The sequence below is a fragment of the Stigmatopora nigra genome, chromosome 5, assembly GCF_051989575.1.
Source record: "Stigmatopora nigra isolate UIUO_SnigA chromosome 5, RoL_Snig_1.1, whole genome shotgun sequence".
Taxonomy (NCBI): Eukaryota; Metazoa; Chordata; class Actinopteri; order Syngnathiformes; family Syngnathidae; genus Stigmatopora; species Stigmatopora nigra.
The window spans coordinates 15,578,482-15,600,157 of NC_135512.1; the positions used below are offsets into that span (position 1 = coordinate 15,578,482).

General features: G+C 41.4%; 1 protein-coding gene across 9 annotated transcripts in view; it reads right to left on the minus strand.

Annotated features, from left to right (window-relative positions):
* The window catches only part of adcy1a (adenylate cyclase 1a), a 59,592-nt gene extending 40,093 nt beyond the window's left edge, over positions 1-19,499 (minus strand). For 2 of the 9 annotated variants that reach the window (XR_013326333.1, XM_077716706.1), the window contains exons 1-8: positions 18,640-19,497; positions 14,573-14,722; positions 11,117-11,235; positions 9,400-9,511; positions 8,228-8,355; positions 5,011-5,169; positions 4,063-4,204; positions 484-639 (exon numbers count right to left, since the gene is read on the minus strand). Coding sequence is in view for 8 of the 9 variants with exons in the window: in XM_077716706.1 (XP_077572832.1) it covers positions 484-639; positions 4,063-4,204; positions 5,011-5,169; positions 8,228-8,355; positions 9,400-9,511; positions 11,117-11,235; positions 14,573-14,722; positions 18,640-19,239 (1,566 nt within the window). In the remaining variant the exon portion in view is untranslated. Of the gene's footprint in view, positions 1-483; positions 640-4,062; positions 4,205-5,010; positions 5,170-8,227; positions 8,356-9,399; positions 9,512-11,116; positions 11,236-14,572; positions 14,723-18,639 lie in introns of all 9 variants that reach the window. The other 7 variants (XM_077716707.1, XM_077716708.1, XM_077716709.1 and 4 more) reach the window with 6 other exon arrangements.
* Positions 19,500-21,676: the final 2,177 nt, after the last annotated feature.

Here is a 21,676-nt window from a genome sequence, read left to right on the forward strand (position 1 = left end):
GCCAAATAATCACAGGGCCCAAAGACAAATTTACTTGTACTTGTGCTGGTGGAAGTATGATTGTGAGTGCGAATGGTCCTTTGTCTCTCTGTGTAGCCTACAGCTGACTAGCGACCAGTCTAGCGTAGTGTGCCTTTCACCCGAGGTCAGCAGGGATAGGGCCCAGCAACGCGTGTAATCCTAACAAGGATGTGCGGCAAGGAAGATGAATGGTAGATTTAATTTACCAAACATGCAAGCTTTAAACATGGAATGATAATGGACTACATGGAGAATACCCACACAAGTATGATAAACTTTGAAAACTGTCTAGTAAGTCCTACAGCAACATCCAAACATTACCGAAATATTTTTATAACCTCAAGCAGAAAACGTACAGCATGTGCAAAAGGTCTGACATTTTTACACATTTATCAAGGGGATCTCACTCCAACAAATATTTGGACCTTTTACTTAATTAAATATGGAACAAAGTCCACTCACCTTGTCATCATCCTCACAGGTCATTACATTTGAGAAAGGAATCTCCGCCTTGAACATCTTTCGGCAGTGCATTAGTTGCACAAGCAGGTAGCACACCGTCTTGAACTTCATCTTCTTTGCTGGTTTAATGTCAGACAGAATTAAACCAGGAAATATCTGCAATGGTAAGAGCTAGTTAAAGATGTTTATAATTCTGCCGATTTTCATTTTTAAAATTTCAAATAGTTTGCAACATGTCAATAATTAACTATTAACTTAGTTATTACCTATCTATTTATGTTTAAAATGCCTTTCCTATATTTGCATTCTCACCCTCTTGCTACTGTGACAATGACATTTCCCGAATAAAGTTATCCAATCCAATCCAAGCCGTCCTTCTCTGCGAACAGATTGACTTGGGGCCCGCCGCTCTCGGGAGGCAGAAGCAGGCTCCTGCAGGACATTTCCTGTGTGCCGCCCCCAGTGGATGGATGCTGCCGGTGAGAGTGCAGGAGATGCGAATGTAGGGTGTGTGTGTTCGGTTTGCTTGGTTTTGTTATGCTTTCCCCCCTGGTCTCTTGTCCGGGTTATTGCCCTTTGTGTTCACCTCTCTGGTGTATCCCCTGCTTGCTCCCTCGTGTGTTTCACAGGTGTTCCTAATTGTTTCGTCAACCCATGTGAGTCTACTTAAACACCACTGATTATTTTGTCAGGGTTCAGATCGGCTGCTTCAACCTGCATGTTTCCTCGTTCCATGTTCCAAGTACCTCGTTCCTCGCTGCCCCGTGTTTTCCCACGTCAGATTTGATTTTGTTATTTGACGGTAAGTCTTTTTTCACTTTTCTTGTGCCTCCTGCTTAAGTTATTAAAATTTAGTTTGAGCACGCATTCCCTCGTCCTTGCTTGCTTCCCTGTAATTGGATCTAATTCCAAGTATCATTGCCACAAAGTCGTATCAGTGTGACTCTGTGCAGGCGATTTGAGTGCCAACAAGTTCCATTCTCTAGGCGATATGTGACCGAATCTACTTGTGCCGACACATGACCCGGCTCAGGCCAGTAGGATTGGGGCTAGTTTTGACTGTCGGCACGCCCTGATCGTGACCCAGTCTCCTACCGAGAAGGCTGGGGTCCATGGATGGCGGGTGGCAAGCCCCCTTTCATACAAGCTTGTGCGCTACAGGCCTGTGCCCTAGCTTTCTGATGGGAGAGATTCAAATGCTACTGCCAACTTGCAGATCTCAAGCGATCCAACGGTTGCTTCAGCTTTCCTCACATCATTAATAATGCAGTTGAGACTTCTGTGGTGCAGTATCTGGATGTTCAGATAGTCAGGAGGGTGCTATCTAGAGTGACACTGAATGTTTTCTCCACTTCAAGGGAAGCACAGATGCCCTCTTTCAGCGTTTTGTTCAGTCATTATAATGAGTTAAGGTGGAAGGGTAGCAACTGGTCATCCGGCCAACACTCCTGAACATACTGTTGGAAGGTCCTCGATGTCTCGTCTTCTGTCGAAGTGTGATGCACTTCCGCCAAGGTGACCACCAGGCTGAGTGGCCCATACAGCTTGAGAACTTAGTCTCCCTCGCCTTTCGAATCTGGTATTGGATTGGATAACTTTATTCATCCCGTATTCGGGAAATTTCATTTCAATTTTAAAATCTGGGAACGCAACATACTCAGTGCACCGCTATCCTTATTTGTCATATGAAGAGCACATAAGTGAGTGTGTGCATGCGTAAGTGTAGCTATATTTACAGTGTGATGGGTTTGGTGTCTTTGTGATTTGGCAACTCTGAGGTGCTCATGATCTCCATACACAACGTGTGTGTCAAGTTTGCAACATTCGTATTAAGTATATCTATGGCAGACCGGCACCAAGTGGATTGTGGACCTGTCGCAGTCCTCGGAGCAGTGGAACCCTGATTTACACATTGGCCTTTGATGTCTCCATCCTCAATTGCACTTTGGGAAAAATATGGAACAATTCCAAAAATGATCTAGCCGAGGATTACCAAATTAGCCATTCTAAAATATGGTGAAATATATTTCCGTGCTTTCATTTTTGGGGGTTTTGTCCAAAATAACTGAAAATTACCCATTGTGTCTCCTTCATCTCTGTTTTTTTCATGGATGTATTCATGTGCTCCAGTCCATACCCTTTCTGTCTGGGGTCCTCTAAACTTTTTCAAGTTGATTAATGATTTTTTCTTTCTCCTATGTTCTACACATAATCTGTGGGATCATCAGTCACTTTTCACTTCAAGGAAGTTTGAACAAACTCTTGTTGTAAGATAACCTGTTATACATTTCTTTCCTCTTCTACACTAAGGTAAAGCAATTTGAACGCTGGAGCTTGTATTCATATTGGCTACTCTCCATCACAAAATAATATAGTTAATCTACTTTTCGTTGCTTCTAGTCATTGTGCCGACCAATTCCCTATCTTTCCCTGTCACAATTTACATTCCGTCCCCATACAGTAGTTCTAGGCACAGTACTCCCCTATGTCTTCTATTCACACAATCTGAATTTTCACCCTACTCTTTGGCACACAAAATAATGAATTAAATACATTTCCCCTGCTGAGCTAACGTACCTCAGTGAAGTAGAGCACATCCCCATATTCTGACTCCATTTCCTCTAAAAAAAAAAGCATGTAACCTTCTGTGCTTTAAACCCCTGGATCTGATTTGGTCGATGCATTTCACAATGACAGACATCACATTGTCAAACTTCAGGCATCTGTTGAAAAGGGCCTGCTGATGGATAATGCAGTGCAGAGCTATGGCCTACTCCACACCCTCCTCTTCCAGGTTTTTTTTTTTGAACAAGTGCGACCAGTCCATTCTTCCTCTCCATCATTGATGGGGCTCCATCAGTTGTTATTCCAGCAAAGCTCTTCCATGGCAAACCGGCATTCTCAATGGCATCACACAGCTGGTGAAATAATTCCTTGGTGGTGGTCTCGCCATGCATTGGAATTATTGTGAGCAACTCCGCTATCACTTCAAAATTGTCATCAATACCACGGACATATATTGCGAGCTGGGCAGTGTCTGTGATGTCTGTGGTCTCATCAAGAGCCACTGAATATACACTGAAACATTGTGCTTTCTCACACAGTTGATCATAAATGTCACTTGACAGGTCATAAATGTCTCTACCACGGTGTTGGCAGAAAGGCTGATGTGGTTGGAGTGACTTTTCTTTTCTGGACAGACAATATGTGCAGCCTGTAATATGCACTGTTTGAGACCCCTGCCCTAAACCCAATCCAAATATAATTAAATTCAACATTAAACTTTTTGAAGCCATCATAAAGTAAACCACCAATGTGGACTCCTTTGGGTTATTTATAGGAATCTGTTGTAGTGTTACTGTAAACCATGAATTCTATCATAGACCAATGACTAAATCTACCATTGCGCATCCGCTGTCCACATGTACAGTTGGTGGGATTGTGACACGTGTACCCGCTTAACTCACGGCCTTTGCGCCAAAAGATTAACTTTTATAACACCGACAGATGTGTTACCTATGCAATTGTGTGCGGCCAGAAAAAAGAGAAAACATGGAGGGGAAAAATTGTAAACCATACTTTGCGTCTGTGTGATGGCACGATGAAAAATGTCTCTATGTGATGTTTCTGAAGATAGGCATGTCTCTTGTGGCCAAATCCTGGTTCCACCTCGTAGTCACCATTTAAACACTCCAGTGTGGTTCTTGTGATGTGAACCTTACTGAAAGCAGAAGCAGGAGGGAAGACATTTTAATCAAAACATTCATTCAATAAATCCATTTTTACCTCAGCAGAGCCAGGAACATAATCGGGGACCCATACCACCCTGGTCATAATCTGTTCCAGCTGCTGCCCTCCGGCAGACGCTATAGGTCCCACATATTACGAACAAATAGGCGTAAGGACAGTTTTTTTTTCCCACATCCGTCAGAACTCTAAACTTAGGGTAACACAACACACAATCTCTTTTGTGTAATTACTTCGGGGTGAGGTAATATGAAAAGACATTGGTTGGTGATCTGCCTCCGACTGGCTGACTGAATGTAAGTGAAAGACAGTGAGAGGTAACTGATCCGCGCGTGGGGTGATGTGATGTATTCATATTTGTAGAATGCCAAAGTACGAGTCCGCAATTATCACTTATGTTTCCCAAAAAAAACCACACCTGTTGGAGGGGCACTATCAATTTCGACATACAGACGCTCCCCTACTTACGAACAAATTGATTTGCAACCGTTTGTTTGTAAGTTGAATGTTGGTAAGTAGGGGAGCGTCTGCACGCAGTTTCTGGTTGTGATGACAATTAAGCATTTGTTGTGATGATGACGACAAAGCAGTCCGGTTATTATTATTATTCATTTCATTTTCTGAAACACTTATCCTCACAGCGGTTTCCTAACTGTCTTCGGGTCAAAGGCGGGAGACACCCTGAATCGGTGGGCAGCCATTTGCAGGGCACAAAGAGACAAATAACCATTCACACCCATACATTTTCTTGTTTCGGTGGTAGTGGAACTGAGAACTGACCCAGGCAGTCCTCCGGCCTCCATCACATTCGCCAAGGTGACATCGTTTGACCAGACGTCATACTGCCATTTCCTGAGGCCAAGTACTCCGCATAGCACCCGTCCTGTGTGTAGTCCAACACGCATATTCAAGTCCACTTCCGTTGCCTCTACCACTGACCTAAGAGAAAAGGAATTATGTTGAAAGCACACAGGACTAAAAACATAAATCGACATTTTTAGTTATAATCTTGATATCTGAGTCTATGTTAACCATTTCCAGATCACTTCAGGGCAGCCTATTATGAATTATATAGAATAGAATCAGTCTATTTTTTACAATGTTGATAATTCTATTTTTATGTATACAGGAGATGGAATACATTGCAAACAGCGCGGGTCAACCAAGCGGTTAACTTTCGAAAACATCATCCTTGATTGCTGATGTTGTCATGCTTTGAGTATGATATTGGATTGAATTGAAGTGGATTGGATATTTTTATTCATCCCGGATTCGGGAAATTTCATTGTCACAGTAGCAAGGTGAGAATGTTGACCCAAGATGGCAACGTGCACGGGTGCAGCGGCTCTTTGCTTTCCAGTTTGGTGCTTTGTTTTCTCTACCTTATCCATCTTACCGTTATTTACTAACATCTGCAAGGCAAACTTTTTTTTACACTTGCTAGGATTTAATTACTCTCGGGAGGAGATATATCCATCACAACAGCTTTGTCAGGAACAAATCTAATCAAAAGTCTTCAGTGTCATCATACAAAGCTGTGTATAACGAAATTGGTGGTGCCACCAAGTGTGTTTTCCCAGTAAAGAAAAAAAACATAAATGTAATATAAAAGTATAAAGAGACGTCCTGTTAAGGTAAATTCTAAAATATTATATTTAAGTTATCGAACAGAAGGGATTGTGTGTTGTGCCAATGCAAATTCAGAGTCCTGATGGCTTTGGGAAAAATACTTTTCCTAAGTCTAAATGTCCATGCTTTGTGAGATCGGTAACGACTGCCACAGGGCAGCAGCTGGAACAGGTTGAGACCAGGGTGGCCCCTGACAATGTTACCTCTGCTGAGGTAGCAAGGGCTGGCAATGTCTTCCAGTGAGGGCGTAGAGCAGCCGATGATCTTCTGGGCGGTGTTGATAATTCTTTCCATGGTCTTTCTGTCTGCTGCCATAATTCCAGCGTCCCACACTGTAATGCAGTATGCCAGGATGCTCTCCAAAGTGGCTCTATAGAAGGTTAACAGAAGCTTAGTGTCCAAGTCTTTCCTCCTGAGTTCCCTCAGGAAATTGAGTCGTTTCTGAGCCTTTTTCACCACTGCACTGGTGTTGGTAGACCAGGAGAGCTTGTCCGTGACCTTGACTCCCAGGAATTTGAAGGACTTGAGATCTGTGCTGTGTTTGTGAAAGTCCAGGATTATTTCTTTAGTTTTTGTGGTGTTTTGTGTGAGATGGTTCACCAAACACCACGGAGAGAGTTTGTCGACCTCATCCCTGGAAGCAGACTCATACCCCGAGATGAGTCTGACCACAGTGGAGTTATCGGCAAATTTGATGATGAAGTTAGACTATTGGGTCAGTGTACAGAGTTAGACTGGTGGGTCGGTGTACAGTAGTATGTGTACAGGGAGTACAGAAGAGGACTAGGTACACAGCATTGAGGGGAGCCAGTGCTCAGTGTAATGGAGGAAGAGAGGTGGGGACCAAGTCTAAGTTTGTGGACAGTTGGTTAAGAAGTTCTTAATCCAGTAGCAAATGGAAGAAGGTGGAAGTTTGTCTGCCAAAAATGGCAGCCGAGGAGATTTGATCACTTTTTCTGTTAACCCATAATAAAGTCATAAAAGAACCAAACTTCATAAGTGTTTTTTGGGTGACAAAGAAGTACCTGTTCCAATCACTCTTTCAGAGAAAAATCTGAGTTGTAGAAATAACAGCAAACTCAAGACAGAGTCATGGCATGTTCTTCACAAGTGTATGTAAACTTTTGATGACAACTGTACATTGATGTACATGTAAACATACGGTTGGTCTTAACAGTCAGCCATTTGTTTTGTTAAAGAGCCTGACAGCCGAGAGGAGGAAGGATTTGCGAAAGTGTTCCTTCCTACAATGAGGGTACAGCAATCTATTGCTGAAAGAGCTTCGGAGGGACTCCACAGAGTCATGCAGGGGGTGGGAGGTGCTTTTCATGATGTACATCATCCTGCTCAGCATCCTCTGCTTTCCCAATTCCTCCACAGAGTCCAAAGGACAGCCCAGAACAGAGCTGGCCCTCCTGACGAGCTTATTCAGTCTGTTCCTGTCCCTCTCTGTACACCCGCATCCCAACAGACCACAGTCGATGCCACCAGCAGTGTCCTGCACACTCCAAAGGACCGTAGTCACACGTCAGTCACTTGCCCCCTTTTCACCATATAAATATAGCCCGTCAGCAAGCATGTACCCAGACAGTCAAGCTGTCAGCATCAGACAGCGAAATCTACAGAAACTTGAATTTAGTGCCTACAAAAGACGCAGAGACTTTTTGGGCACCCCGTTCACTTTGGGAAACATTTTAGACCTTTAGGTGCACCCTATGTTAATTAATATGTGCTGGGTTGCAGTTTTACGGTTTATTATCCCTTAATAAGGAGAATTTTAATCATTAACAAGGGAAGCGATTGCCCAAGGTTGACAGGTATTTGTGCTTAAAATATTCTATGTTTTTTATTTTGGGCGCCAAGAAAATGAAGTTCTATGAATTCCAAATTTTAAGTTGTAAAGTTTTGTGTTTACTATATATGTTTTTGTATGTTTTGTCAGTTGCCAAATGTTTGCCTTCTGCTGAATTCGCCCTTCAACAACAATAGAAAATGTTTCCATGTTTTCTTTTTTTCATTTTAACGGCTTAATAAATAATTGTCTTATCTTTTTTTTCACTTTACTGTCTATTTTTCACATCTTTCATGGAAGGATGTCCCCGCCTCTGGCTCAAAGTTAGCTGGGATAGGCTCCAGCAACCCTGCTAATCTAGTGAGGATAAAGCGGTTCAGAAAATGAGTTGAGATGGAAAGTTGTAAGGATTACACTCTTGTAGAGAAAGCAGCACAGAAGATGAATAGATGGATGGATGGATATATGGATGGATGGATGGATGGAAGGATGGATGGACGGACAGATGGATCAATTGAATTAGTGCTATGCATGAAATACAAGGGGGGTAAGGAATCCAATAATTATGTGACTCACGCTATGGTATCAATCATATCAAGGCCCATCTCTACACAGCAGTGGGCATGGGCGGCCTTGGGTTGGGTCAATCCTGATACACAGTAATAACAGTCCCCCAGGATCTTTATTCGCCTGCAGTGATTTTCCTATCGAATGAGAAATACATAAAATTCAATATTTTCAATAATGTGTGAAAACATAAAATTTAAAAAAGGGAATTTCATTGTAAATGGTTTAAGTATAGGTTCTGTCATGTTGTGTTGGGATTTTGCTGCTAGGGATTTTTTTCCCTGTGGGACTTGTCCTTGTGTTGCCCTTTGAGTTCACCTGTCGTTTCCTCACCCTTGGTGTCTCTCCTGCTCACCCACTCGTATGACACCCTTGTATTTCTATTTGTCTCGTCAACCCGTGTTTTTTTTATTTATTCCGAGTGTAATTGTGAATTCTTGTTGGATCAGCTGGTGTTCATGCCTGTTTTTACCCTGCCCATTTCAGTCCAGTAGCTGCCCTACATTCAAATCCAGTGCTCCTCATTCACACTCTGTTTGCTTGAGGTTTGTTTTATATATATATATATATATATATATATATATATATATATATATATATATATATATATATATATATATATATATATATATATATATATATATATATATATATATATATATATATATATATATATATATATATATATATATATATATATATATATATATATATATATATATATATATATATATATATATATATATATATATATATATATACATACATACATACATTTTTTTTGACCAATAAAACCCTAAATTCAGAGCGCGCCACGCATTGCTTTGAATTCCAAACCTACAGGATTCTACTAAAGCCTTCATTTAAAAAAAATATGACATCAAGGCGGGTTTTCGTTAACATCGTTATTAGTGCGTTATACTGACAGTTAGTATGTTTGATATTTTGCTATTACAAAAAATATATTCAAAAAGTTTCCACATAATTATAAACATAAAACTAATATTGATTTATTGTGAAAAAAAACTATGGTTGTCAATAAGTTGAAACCCATATTGATTCAATGAATCACATCTCACAATGTTCTTAAATAGTTCATGTAGATGTCTTCATATATCATTTTATTTCAGTCATTTTATGGAATTTGTTCCAAAAGGGTTGGGAAAAATACATGTACTCACTGTTGCAAGTTCATCAAACTTTCCAAAGAGTTCATTGAGCAATTTGACCAATTCCTGCGCAGTACACTGGGAAGCCAGACTGGTAAAACCCACAATATCTGCAAATAATATGCTGTCAAGTCAGAAAGAAAGTGAGAGGTAAGAACATCTGATGAAAATTTAATTTGTTATAATGTTGTGCACTACATTCTAAACATACAAAAGAGGATATTGACAATTCTCTTGTAAAAACCTTGAAAATACATTCAAATCACCTCAATAAGCAATTGTTTCTCATTGCTCAGAAATAATAAATGCTTATTAAACGATGCTTGCTAAATAATATAATGTATGATTCAGATATTTCTTACGCCAGCAGAGAAGGCCTTGAAGGGCCTGATGGCCCGCCACTGATTGATATATATATATATATATATATATATATATATATATATATATATATATATATATATATATATATATATATATATATATATATATATATATATATATATATATATATATATATATATATATATATATATATATATATATATATATATATATATATATATATATATATATCGATCGCTCTCTCTCTCTCTCTCTCTCTCTCTCTCTCTCTCTCTCTAAGCCTTTGTGTGTGTCATTGTCCCTCCCACCCGCAAAATGCGTCTAATTTTACATCTATTAAATACATTTTATTACTATTAAACCACTCGTCATTTATTACTTTGTCAATATATGGCTAATTAGAAAAAAAATAAAACCGTTTTTCCAATCCAATATCCTGTTTTTGGTGTTTTCAGAGGGTTGGAACGAATTCATTTGTTTTCAATTCATTTCAATGGGAAACGTCCGCTCGAGTTACGAAAAGCTTGTCATACGATCTCAGTCTCGGAACGGACTACGATGGTATGTCGAGGTACCACCGTAAATGTATATATATTTTTAAAGCATGAGGACGGTCGAACTTTTTGATTAAAGCTGGCTTTATCATGAGGCCTGCCAGCAGCATCCCCAACCATGCGATCCGTGTGAATCCTGGCACTTTCAGTTCATTTTTGAATAGGGATATGTCTGGGAAGGCCTCCTTTTCTAAAAACTAATGTTAGTAAACAGATTACTCAGAGAAAACCCACGCAGGCCCAGGGAGAATATGCAAATTCAACACAGGTGGACCGACCTGGATTTTAACCCAGGACCCCAGAGCTGTGAGGGCGACGTGCGAACCACTCATCCGCCAGGCTCCCCATTCATAGATATTAATCATTACATTTTATTATTACTGAATCATTTATGTGTACTAGACATGCACCTGCTTATGGCAGGTGTGATAAGGGTGTGTGCCCATAGCGAGCAATGATGATGTTGCTCACACTGGTACTCAGTCTGCTCAGGGAGGTTGTCTTTCTGCCCAGTCAAACAAAAAATTAGAGTGAACATTGTTGTTGGGTAAAACTTGTTTAGTGTAACTTGATATCATCTGACTACATTTTTTTCCACATTTTGGATTCTTTTAGCATCCACAAATGTCATAAAATACAGACAAAGTTTGCATGCAGTCATCAGCAAGATATAGAGTCCACTGCCATCTCTGCCTTGCTTTCTTTGTAACCCTGCTTCATTTTATTATTTTAAGATTAAGTTCTATTCTCGACCTAATGTCTAAAGGGACTAAACCACTGCTAGATGTCTGAATGTCTCTGGGTCCAGAGTTGTCATGACTACCCCGTACCTGACATTATCATGACGTTGAATGTAGATCTTATGAAAGATTCTCTCGGGGGGCTTTAGAAAATCCTCCTTCATCTCCATGGCAACATTCCTGGGCAGTAAACTCATGAGCAGACGCTCCTGAGAAGCAAGAGGTTATGGATGTCATTTAACTAGTTCACGCATAACATTTTTTTTTCATGAAATATTGAAAGGCTTCCTGAAGAAAACAATTTGACCAGCGCCACAAATAGCCATTTTCTCAAAATATGTATTCATTTTCTGAACCTCTTATTCTCACAAAGGACATGGGGTGGTGGTGGAGCCTATCCCAGCTAACTATGGGCATCGGGTGTGGACACCGTGAATTGGTCACAGCCAATGCACACAGTGAACACCAACCCGGCCTCGAGCCCTTGAACCCAGAACTGTGAGGATGATGCATTAACCACTCATCCACTGAGCTGCTCCATCAAGAAGTTCTTTGATTGAAATTAATAGTGCGAATGAAATGAATGAGCGGGCCCTGTTATTCATCAAAAAACAAGAGAAGAAACTGACGTGTGGTTGACGAATATTGCATGGGAATACGACTGGCCATAACCCACCTACGAGCATCGCTATGTCATTGAAGCTGAAGGAATTATTAAATGCGACAACTCCTTGGCATGGCTTTTCTGTACAGAACAGCGAGATAGAAAGACTTTTGCTCTTTTGTTGTTGTATTTAATGCTGTGTTATTTTGAATCCATAATTTGAAGTAGTTCATTGTTTGTGGGCATGTGTCCCTGTGCTAAAGTTAGCTTTTTCTTTAATTTACTGTACTACTGCTCGAATAGAACAACTTTGTGCATGCTTGTTATTCATTTAATTACATTAATAAATCATTTTCTCATCAATTTCTTTTATTTTGGCTCTTTTGGCTCTTTCGCGCATCTTTCATACAAAAGTGGGACACTGATTATTTTTAAAGGATTTAGTTCAGGAGTTGGGAACCCTTTTAAGAGAGACCCAATACTCACAATTTAAAAAAGAAGTCAAAATTACTAAAAATATATATTTTTTGTCATTATACCACTTTTAAAATACAAGTTTGACAATGTTGTTACGCTGTTGCTAATCACTGAATATCAAAGAGTTCAATGAGTATCAATGAGAGAATAGATGCAGAAGACCAACGTAACGTTCCTATTGGCGTGTTGGGGACTCGGCTCTCTCACTAGTTTCCATATTTTAGCTCAAAGCCATATGCATCCATCAAAAGAGCCACATGTGGTTCCCGAGCCATAGGTTCCCTACCCCTGGTTTAGTTGGTAGTTTTTTAAGGACCGTGGAACAAATGACAGAATTTACATGTAAGGTATTGCTCCACTTAGAAAAAGTTCAACTTATGAAAAAAGTTCTGGAACCAATTACTTTTGTAAATAGAATTACAACTGTAATTAGCAATACGGTTCGCATTCTTTCATTTTCCACAACACTTAAGGGTAGTGCTGAAGACTATCCCAGGTGACTTCGTTCGAAAGGCGAACTAAACCCAAGACTGGTCACCAGTGAGTCGTACCGCACCCAAAGAGACAAACAACCATTCACAATCAGAATCACACCGAGTGTGAATCAAACCCACACTGCCCACACCAAAGTCAGTTGAACCATAAATATCTTAAAGTAAAAAAAAAAATCTCATCTCATGTTTGCGCTTATCTGAGGTTGCGTCACCAGGGCTGGAAAACCCAGACTTCCATCTCCCCAGCTAATTCATCCAGCTCTTCCAGGAAGATCGCAAGCGTTCGTAAGCAGGCCGGGAGACATAACTCTCCAGCGTGTCCTATGTTGGCCCCATAGCCTCCTCCCGGTGGGATGTGCCCAGAACACCTTACCAGGTAGACGTCCAGGATGCATCCTAATCAGATGCCGGTCAATTCATCTGACTTCTCTTGATCCGGAAAAGCAGCAGTGGAGGTTGGACACCCTGCGGCGGAACCTCATTTCAGCAGTTCGTATATGGAATCTTGTTGTTTCGGTCACGACCCAGAGCTTGTGACGATGGATTAGAGTGGGAGTGTAATTTGACTGGTAAATAAAGAACTTTGCCTTTCACCCTTCGGTTTCCTCACCACAATGGGTTGATGCATAGTCCGCATCACTGCAGATACTGCTTCTGTTCCACCTTTCGATCACCCACTCCATTCTTCCCTCACTCGCACACAAGACTCCAAGATACTTAAACTCCTCCACTTGGGGAAGCACCGCATCCGTGAAGCGGAAAGGGCATGCCACCTATTACCAACTGAGCACCATGGTTTCAGATTTGGAGGTGCTGATTCTCATTTCGACCGACCGCTTCACGCGCGGTTGCAAATCATTCCAGTGAGAATTGAAGATCACAGCTTGATGAAGTCATCAGAACCTCATCATCTGCAAAAAGCAGGGATGCATTATTGAGGCCACCAAACTGGACCCCCCTCAATACTACGGCAGCATCTAGATGTCCATAAAAGTTATGAACAGAATCTGTGCTATCGGACGGCTCTGGCAGAGTCCAATCCCACTGGAAATGGATCCGAATTACTGCCGACTACGTGGAACAAAATGGTCACAGAGCGACCAGACCCCAGTATGAGGGATACAGATTTCCACCCCTGAGAAGTCGGATAATATTCCAAAATTTCCTGTAAGACAGCCAGAAGTCCTTCTCCATGGGTTTACCGAACTTCTGCCGTGCTCGGGTTTTTAACCTGGATACCACCAGAGACGCATGCCGCTTGGCCAGCTAGTATTGTCAGCAACCTCCGGAGTGCCATAGGCTAAAAAGGCCCGATAGGACTGCTTCTTCAGCCTGACGACATACCTAACCACAGGTAAATAATAATAGTAATAAATAGCAAACACGTAAAAATCATCAGGATATTTTTTTATGAATGATTTCCATATTTGAGACACAAGTAAGAGATACCACCAGCCAAGGTAGAGCTGTTGGCCCAATCAGTTTCTGTCTTTTTCTTCCCAGATAAATTGTGACCTTACCTGAAGTATGGGGCCATGAAAGCAATTTGGTTGTGTATTTACCTGTCAAAAAGGAAGCCTGCTACTGCTGGAAAAAGGGCAGCATATAATCAACTCACCTCAAAAGCACAGTTTCTATGGCTGTTTGGTTTGTTTTTTAACATATTGAATGCCATAGGATACACTCCTTAATTAATTCCCAAAAGTTAGATGAAGATGATGTTATGTTTCTGTTCCCTGCTGCTTATTTAAATTGTACATGTAAAGCGATGTGCAAGGAGGGTGTGCAATTTCCAGGGCGAGCGTATATGTCATGGTAATTGTTGTTTCCTTAAATAGCTGTTGTCATACTTACGGGCTCCTTTTAAAATGCAATTGTCCTCTAATTCTCATATTTCTGTGAGTATGGGTGGAAAAAAACAAGGTATAATCTTTGTCATGCACTCAATCTGTTGTTTTGTGCATACCTCACCTGCTTTTCGTTTTCGTCCTCCAGTCTTAGCCTCTCCTCGATGTAGTTCCGAGCTTGAAGGAAGACTTTCCTCTGTGTGCGCTCAGTGAGGACTCTCACAAACACCCCCAACATGTTCACACTGCTAAAAAGCACGGCGTTGGCCGCCATCTATTATCAAACAAGACCAGGCAGGGCATACGAAAATTAATGATCACAATTACCATAATTTTTTCACACATTGCAATGAATCGATCCATGTCAAAAACAGTAATCCCTCAAATTTTGTGGATAATATAGACAAGACGATCGCCGTGATAATGGAAAAACCGAAAAGTCCCTCAATTTTTGTGGATAATGTAGACCAGACATGGCCACGATAATTGAAAACAAATGTGAATTAAGATCACCCCTATTATTACTACTATTCATGATTTTGTACACAGGTAAAATTATCAAGAAGTGGATTTATGTAATATTACAGTTATAATCACTCATTCATTCATCTTCCATACCGTGCATGCCTCGAAAGGGTTGCGGGGGGTTGCTGGAGCCTAATCCACCTAATTTCAGGCGAAAAGCAGAGTGTTTGCCAGTCAACCGTAATGAACATAGAGAGAAAAACGACCATCAACGTTCACAATCATACGCCACCAGAGGGAATCGAGCCCACACGTGCCTACAACGAAGTCAGCCAAGTTTTAATCATTTGAAAACAATAATGTATTAATAACTAAATATAGTCTAAAAGTCATACCTCTACTTATAACATTAGGTTTGTTCATTTATTGTTGTTTGAATAGGAAAAGGTTCATTGGAGAAAAGCCGGCAATAAACAACATGCAATAATCAGCATTACAAAGGAAATAGACCAAATTATTGCTTCCCTAAATCATTGTTTTACTGGTCATTCAGCACCATGGACAGAGGTCACATCTGTTCAAACTGGACAGATGACCTCCGAAGCCCTGATGCTGCTAAAAAAACTCCAGAGACTTCACAACATTGCAAACGTGTCTGGGCAAAATATAGTGCATTTCACTAGGGTATGCTTTCAAGTTTATTTAATTCTGATCAAAGAGAACGCACATTGCACAATAGCACCCTTGGCGACTTTTCTAGTGAAGTCTCTTGAGTTTGAGAAGCAGCATCAGGGCTCAGGTCATCAGTCCAGTTTGAACAGATGTGACCTCTGTCCATGGTGCTGACTGACCAGTAAAAAACATTTAAAAAGCAATAATTCGGTCTATTTCCTATGTTAATGAATGTTGTTTAATGTCAGCTTTTCTCCAGTGAATGTAGATTCCTCTTTAAACAACAATAAATGAACAAACCAATGGTGATAAACACATGGCCTTCAGGTTGTAGTATCACCTCTGGTCAGTGTGTTGAGCTGTCCATTGAAGAATCTGTTAGAATTGAATAGACAAAATTCCAAAGAAAAGCTTAAACAAGTCAGTGTGTGAGGTTAACTCATATTGAGCGATTGGCAGTTAAAGAGCCCATTCATTCACTGCGCTTGTCAACAGTACATTTCAAAGAGAGGTTCCACTTTAAATGAATTGGTCGTCTGGCAACTGCATTTGAACGCCACTTGAGTTTGAGTTAGATTTATTGAATAAAGGGACTATACAAATTAATGAACATGTACATGTAAATATGTAAGATTATAGCCACAGGTTAATTCTCTTTGTGAAATTAATTGCCCACCGCTGCTTTAATATTAAACCCCTTTTAAAGGACATTCTTTGACCACAAAATTTTGAGAGCGAGCGAATCCGGCGCCGAATTGTCCGTTCAACAAAATGTCCGGCAAGCGAATCCGGCGACGAATTGTTCGTGCGACGAAATGTTCGGCGAGGAAATCCGGCGACGAAACGTCCGTCCGACGAAACGTCCGTCCGACGAAACGTCCGTCTGAGGAAACGTCCGCCGAACACGTGTCCGTCGAGGAAACGTCTGGGTGCCCTCCAGCACCCTCAAAAGACCATAATGAGGATAAGGCAGTTCAGACAATAAATGAATGAATGAATTTCAAAACACACATAATGCACAAAATTTAAGCCACTGTGTGCTTTTTCATGTCATATCATTTTCTGAATGAGAAGAATGTTTTATTCATTCATTCTCCATACCAGCCATCCTGAAAATGGTTGCGGAGGTTGCTGGACCCTAACCCAGCTGTCTTCAGGCGAAAGGCAAACTACACCCTAGACTGGTCACCAGTCAGTCATAGGGCACACAGAGAGACAAGGGCCATTTGCATCCCCAATTATACCGCCACCAGCGGGAATTGAGCCAGCGACTTCCCACACTGAAGTCAGGCGACTGAACCTCTACACCACGACGTAGCACTGAACTATTTACTGTCTTTTATTTTGTGGTTATTTTATATTTTTAATTATACGCTATTGTGTACAGTGTTCCCTCGCTTATCGCGGTTAATGGGGACCGGGACCCCCCGCAATAAGTGCATTTCCGCGAAGTAGGGGTGCCCCTTCAAAAATGCTTAAGGAAACGTCTAACACGTGCACAAAAGCACCACCAAGCAAAAACATCATAGTAGTCCGTATGGAGGATCTTCTGCAGTTTTTTTGCACGTAAGAACCATCGTTATTGGGAGTTGTGAACATTGTTTTTTTGGGCGGTGAAGATCCGCCTGTAAACAGCCATGACGTCATCAATGCGATCCCTGAACTCTCACCATGTTATTGACCATTTCTTTGATGCAATTACTAATTCTTCTTGAATATTTTGTTTCCACCTCTTGTAAAATGATGTAATTGATAATTTTAACTTAATATCTTTAATTTTTTAATTTTTCCAGAAAATAATCCGCCAAGCTTTAAGTCCGCGATAGCTGAAGCACGAAGTAGCGAGGGAACACTGTATTTTTCCTTCAGCAGGTGCTAACCTTGTCAATATTAAAGTTTGATTTCCTACATCAAAATTCATGTTTAGGTCGGTTACTGTTTAACATTTTGTTGACAACCCTGCGTGTTATCAACACTGCACAGGGATGGCTCCTTTCCCGCACGACATTGCAAGTAACATTCATTCATCTTCCATACCGCCAATCCTCGCAAGGGTTGGAGTATGTTGATGGAGCTTACTCCAGGCGACTTTGGGAGACGACAACCTAGTCCGGTCGCCAATCACAAATAGGGCACAAAGAGCAAGAAAAGACCATTCACACTGGTGGGAATTCAACCAGCGCCGGCCCACACTAAAGTCAGGCAAATGAACCTCTACACTAGACCTGGACATTGTATAGCCTTTTGGTCTGTTGAGAACGGCCAGCGTAAGCTTGATTGGAAATTACAAAACAAATGTGATTTTTAATTTTACCTCATGAATGGACTAAACTGGCATTGCTTTTATTTTGAAGTCATTGTTTTCTTCACGTGCAAAATGAATGAAATACGAAAACTGGCAGAAACGCGGTCAATGCACAGCACGTTTTGATGTGTTTTGTTTTGGCCCTCATTGGCAATATTTTATGATTCTCAGAAAATAATTCCCCACCCCTGCTCTACACCCTTAGGTGGCTACATTACAAGTTCAATGAACAGTGATGACAGTGTTGGTTCCGTATTTTCTCGCATATAAGCTGCATTTGTAAGTCAACAAAGAATATCACTGAATCAAGGGTATGTCTTATATGCGCACAAAACTTGCTATAATCTTTTTCACCAGTAGATGTTGGTAAAGTAACATTTCCTATTTGTTGGTTATTTTCTGTTTTGCAGTAAGAAAAAACAACCAATACAGGATGGATTCCTAACTTCCTTATTATATTGACCCTAATGATGTGCTTTTGATTCATAAAGTATCTCAGAAATACCATGCTCAATTTTTCTTAAGATTTTCCCTTCAAAATAACACATTTGAATTCCCTATTAAAACCATGGATACGGAGGTTATACGTAAGGAAGTGGAAAATTCAATTATCTTAAGGCAATTTTGAATGTGACGCTTACAGGCGGGACGGCTCGTATGCGAGGAAATACGGTATACTGTTGAAGTGAATGCAAAATAGCATATTTAGGTTGGAGGGCGGTTGTGTGGGGCACAGGTTGAGCACGTACCGGTCTCCACAGTTCTTGTGTCTTCCTGGTGATCGATGTCGAGATGACAATAAAGTGGGACGCGGCCAGCATGACGCCAAATAGCACGGCCAATAGAGTCCGCACTGGTAGCAGCATGTAAGCCATCAGGGTGACCAGCATGAGCTGCCACACGCCTTGCTCTGGTGCCGGAGCGCCCACCGCATCCGACGTGCCCAGGGCCAGCGGGAACGGGCAGCAGAGCAGCGCGAATGTGAAGCTGAAGAGCAAAGCGAGCTTGGCAGTTTGCTGCAGCTGCGTCACTTGCAGGTATTTGACATTAGTGACGATAAAAAGCGAGAGGAAAACAACACAGTGTACTGGGTTGGAGCCCTTGGAGAGGGTGAGACGCGGATTGGAGAACAGCTCCACGAGGAACAGCGATGACGCGGCGACGATGAGAACCGCAAGCGCTTTCAAGGTGGCCGTCTGTTCCAGCTTCAGGTTGTAGTTCTGGAAGAGAGATTCCAGTTCCTGGCTGTTGAACTCGTCCTCGCACGCGATGGCGTCCAGTGTCTCACAGGCCGGACACTGACCCTTTCTCCGCGGGGTTTTGACTCTTTGCAATGGCATATCGTCCATAATGGAGCCATTCACGAAGCGGGTATGGCGCACGACGCTTCAACTTTCTGGGGGCATTTGCTACCCCCCTTCCACCCCCCTCCATGGGTCCGTCGAAAGTGTGAGGGGGAGGTGGATGCCTTATCCACAGGTTGACGATAGTTGATGTGTCGTCAGAAAAGTCGAGACCTCTCTTTCTCTCACTCACTCTCTCTCTCTCTCTCTCTCTCTCTCTCTCTCTCTCTCTCTCTCTCTCTCTCTCTCTCTCTCTCTCTCTCTCTCTCTCTCTCTCTCTCTCTCTCTCTCTCTCTCTCTCTCTCTCTCTCTCTCTCGCTCTCTCTCGCTCTCTCTCGCTCTCTCTCGCTCTCTCTCGCTCTCTCTCCCTCTCTCTCTCTCTCTCTATCTCGCTCTCTCTATCTCTCCCTCTCTATCTCTCCCTCTCTCTTTCACACGCCCCCTCTCTCTGACGCTGTCAGGAATTATAATTATAATCGTATTTTCCCCCATTATTATTATAGACTATATATGCAACATTGTTCAGGAGACGCTAATTTCCTATGCAGTAACGCTGTGCCTAGTGAAGACAGCAGCAATGCAGCGCCGGTGCGTGATTTCGCCCTCAGTGTCTGCAGTCACATCAAACATGTATTTCCCGGCTAAGAATGCCAGTTGCACCAAGCATAAAAAGAAGTTGGTATTTTCTGTGCTTCTACTCCACACGTTATTTCAGCGTTCAAGTGTAGTATAATTCTCATCTCATTTTCTGAACTGCTTTATCCTCACTAGGGTCTCAGGTGGTGCTCAAACCTATCCCAGCTGACTTCAGACAAACAATCGTTAATGCTCGCACTCATATCTAAGGAGAATTTAGAGTGTTCAACCAGCCTACCATGCATGTCTTTAGAATTTCGGAGGAAACCGGAGTACCCAGAGAAAACCCACGCAGGCCCGGGAAAAACAAGCAAATTCTACACAGGTGGACCGACCTGGATTTGAACCCCGGTCGTCCACTGTGAGTCTGAGGCGCTAACCGCTAATCAACCGGCACGCCACAAGTTTTATACGTATTTTATAAGTTTTTTACCATTTCAAATCATGTACGCCGTACACCAACTTTTGTACGGGGATTTTTCTTTAAATTGCCAATATTTATGAAAACCGATCTCAACAAGCCCGTTTTGGCTAAAATCCAGATTTTCTCGTAGGCTGGTAGCCAACAACGCTACTGTCATCGATCGTTACTATTGTCACAGTATACCAGCAAAAAATTGTCCTCAATCGTATGTATTTTTTTAGCGGTGCGTCAGGCAATATTGATAAACGATGACATGCGCATGCGTAGATATACATAGAGTAAATATCGTGGAAGCAATCATGGAGGAGCCACCGAGTAAGAAATGAGTTATCGTGAGTAAACATGCGCCGTACGGTGTTTGTACAATTTTTTGGGGGGTTTGTACAGGGAATTATAATCATTTAAAAGGGCAGTTATCGGCAGAGGTTGACAGGTATGTTACACCCTCACACCAGTCTTTTAATAATGCCACATTTTTTGGCGTAGTTTAAATCTTACGGTACGACAACAGAAACAGGTTTGCTTAGTTTATGTTTTTCCACACATTTATTCAGCAGAAGTACAAAGCACATCAGTTAAATTTATCCAATTAAATTTGTGTATTGAAATTGGTAATTGGTGAATGCAGTCCACTTCCTCACTCAGGGCTGAATGTGACACAAACTCCCACCAAAAAGCTAATTTGACTACTAGTACTACTTCTAAACTACTTTTAGGAATACAGAATGCCAATCAATACTAGAACTACAGTAATACCTTAAAATACGAGGTTAGCGCGTTCCGGGACTGAGCTTAAATTTCGATTTACTCGTATTTCAAATCAATGTTTTGCATTGAAATTAAGGAATATATGATAGATCAAGTCAAGTAACACATTTGTAGTCCTAATAAATCCATGAATATGGAGGTGAAAATTATGAATTAGGGGTCGTCTTATACAAGGGAAATGGTAAAATTAAACGATTTTAAGGCAATTTTAAGGGAATGGCTTATTTGTGGAGGTAGCTAATATGTGAGAAAATTAGCTACTAATTCTTATTGTGAGGTAACATTGGAAGCCTTGCACACGTTACATGGAATTGAGTAATTTCTTCTGGAGAAAATAGATTTTGCACAAGCTTAGTCATGGAACGGATTCACTTTTTAACCAGGTCAACTTTCTCTTCCACAGTGCGTTGAAAGGATATTTTGTGATTTAATTATTTACTGAATGTGTAAGCACAGAGTGGTTAGAGTCCTCACAATGGGGGACCTGGGTTCAAATCCATGTCTGTCCACCTGTGTGGAGTGTGCATCTTCACCCCGGGTCCTGCATGGGTTTTTTTCTGGTTGCTTCGGTTTCCTCCCACATTCCAAAGACATGCATGGTAGGCTGAATGGACA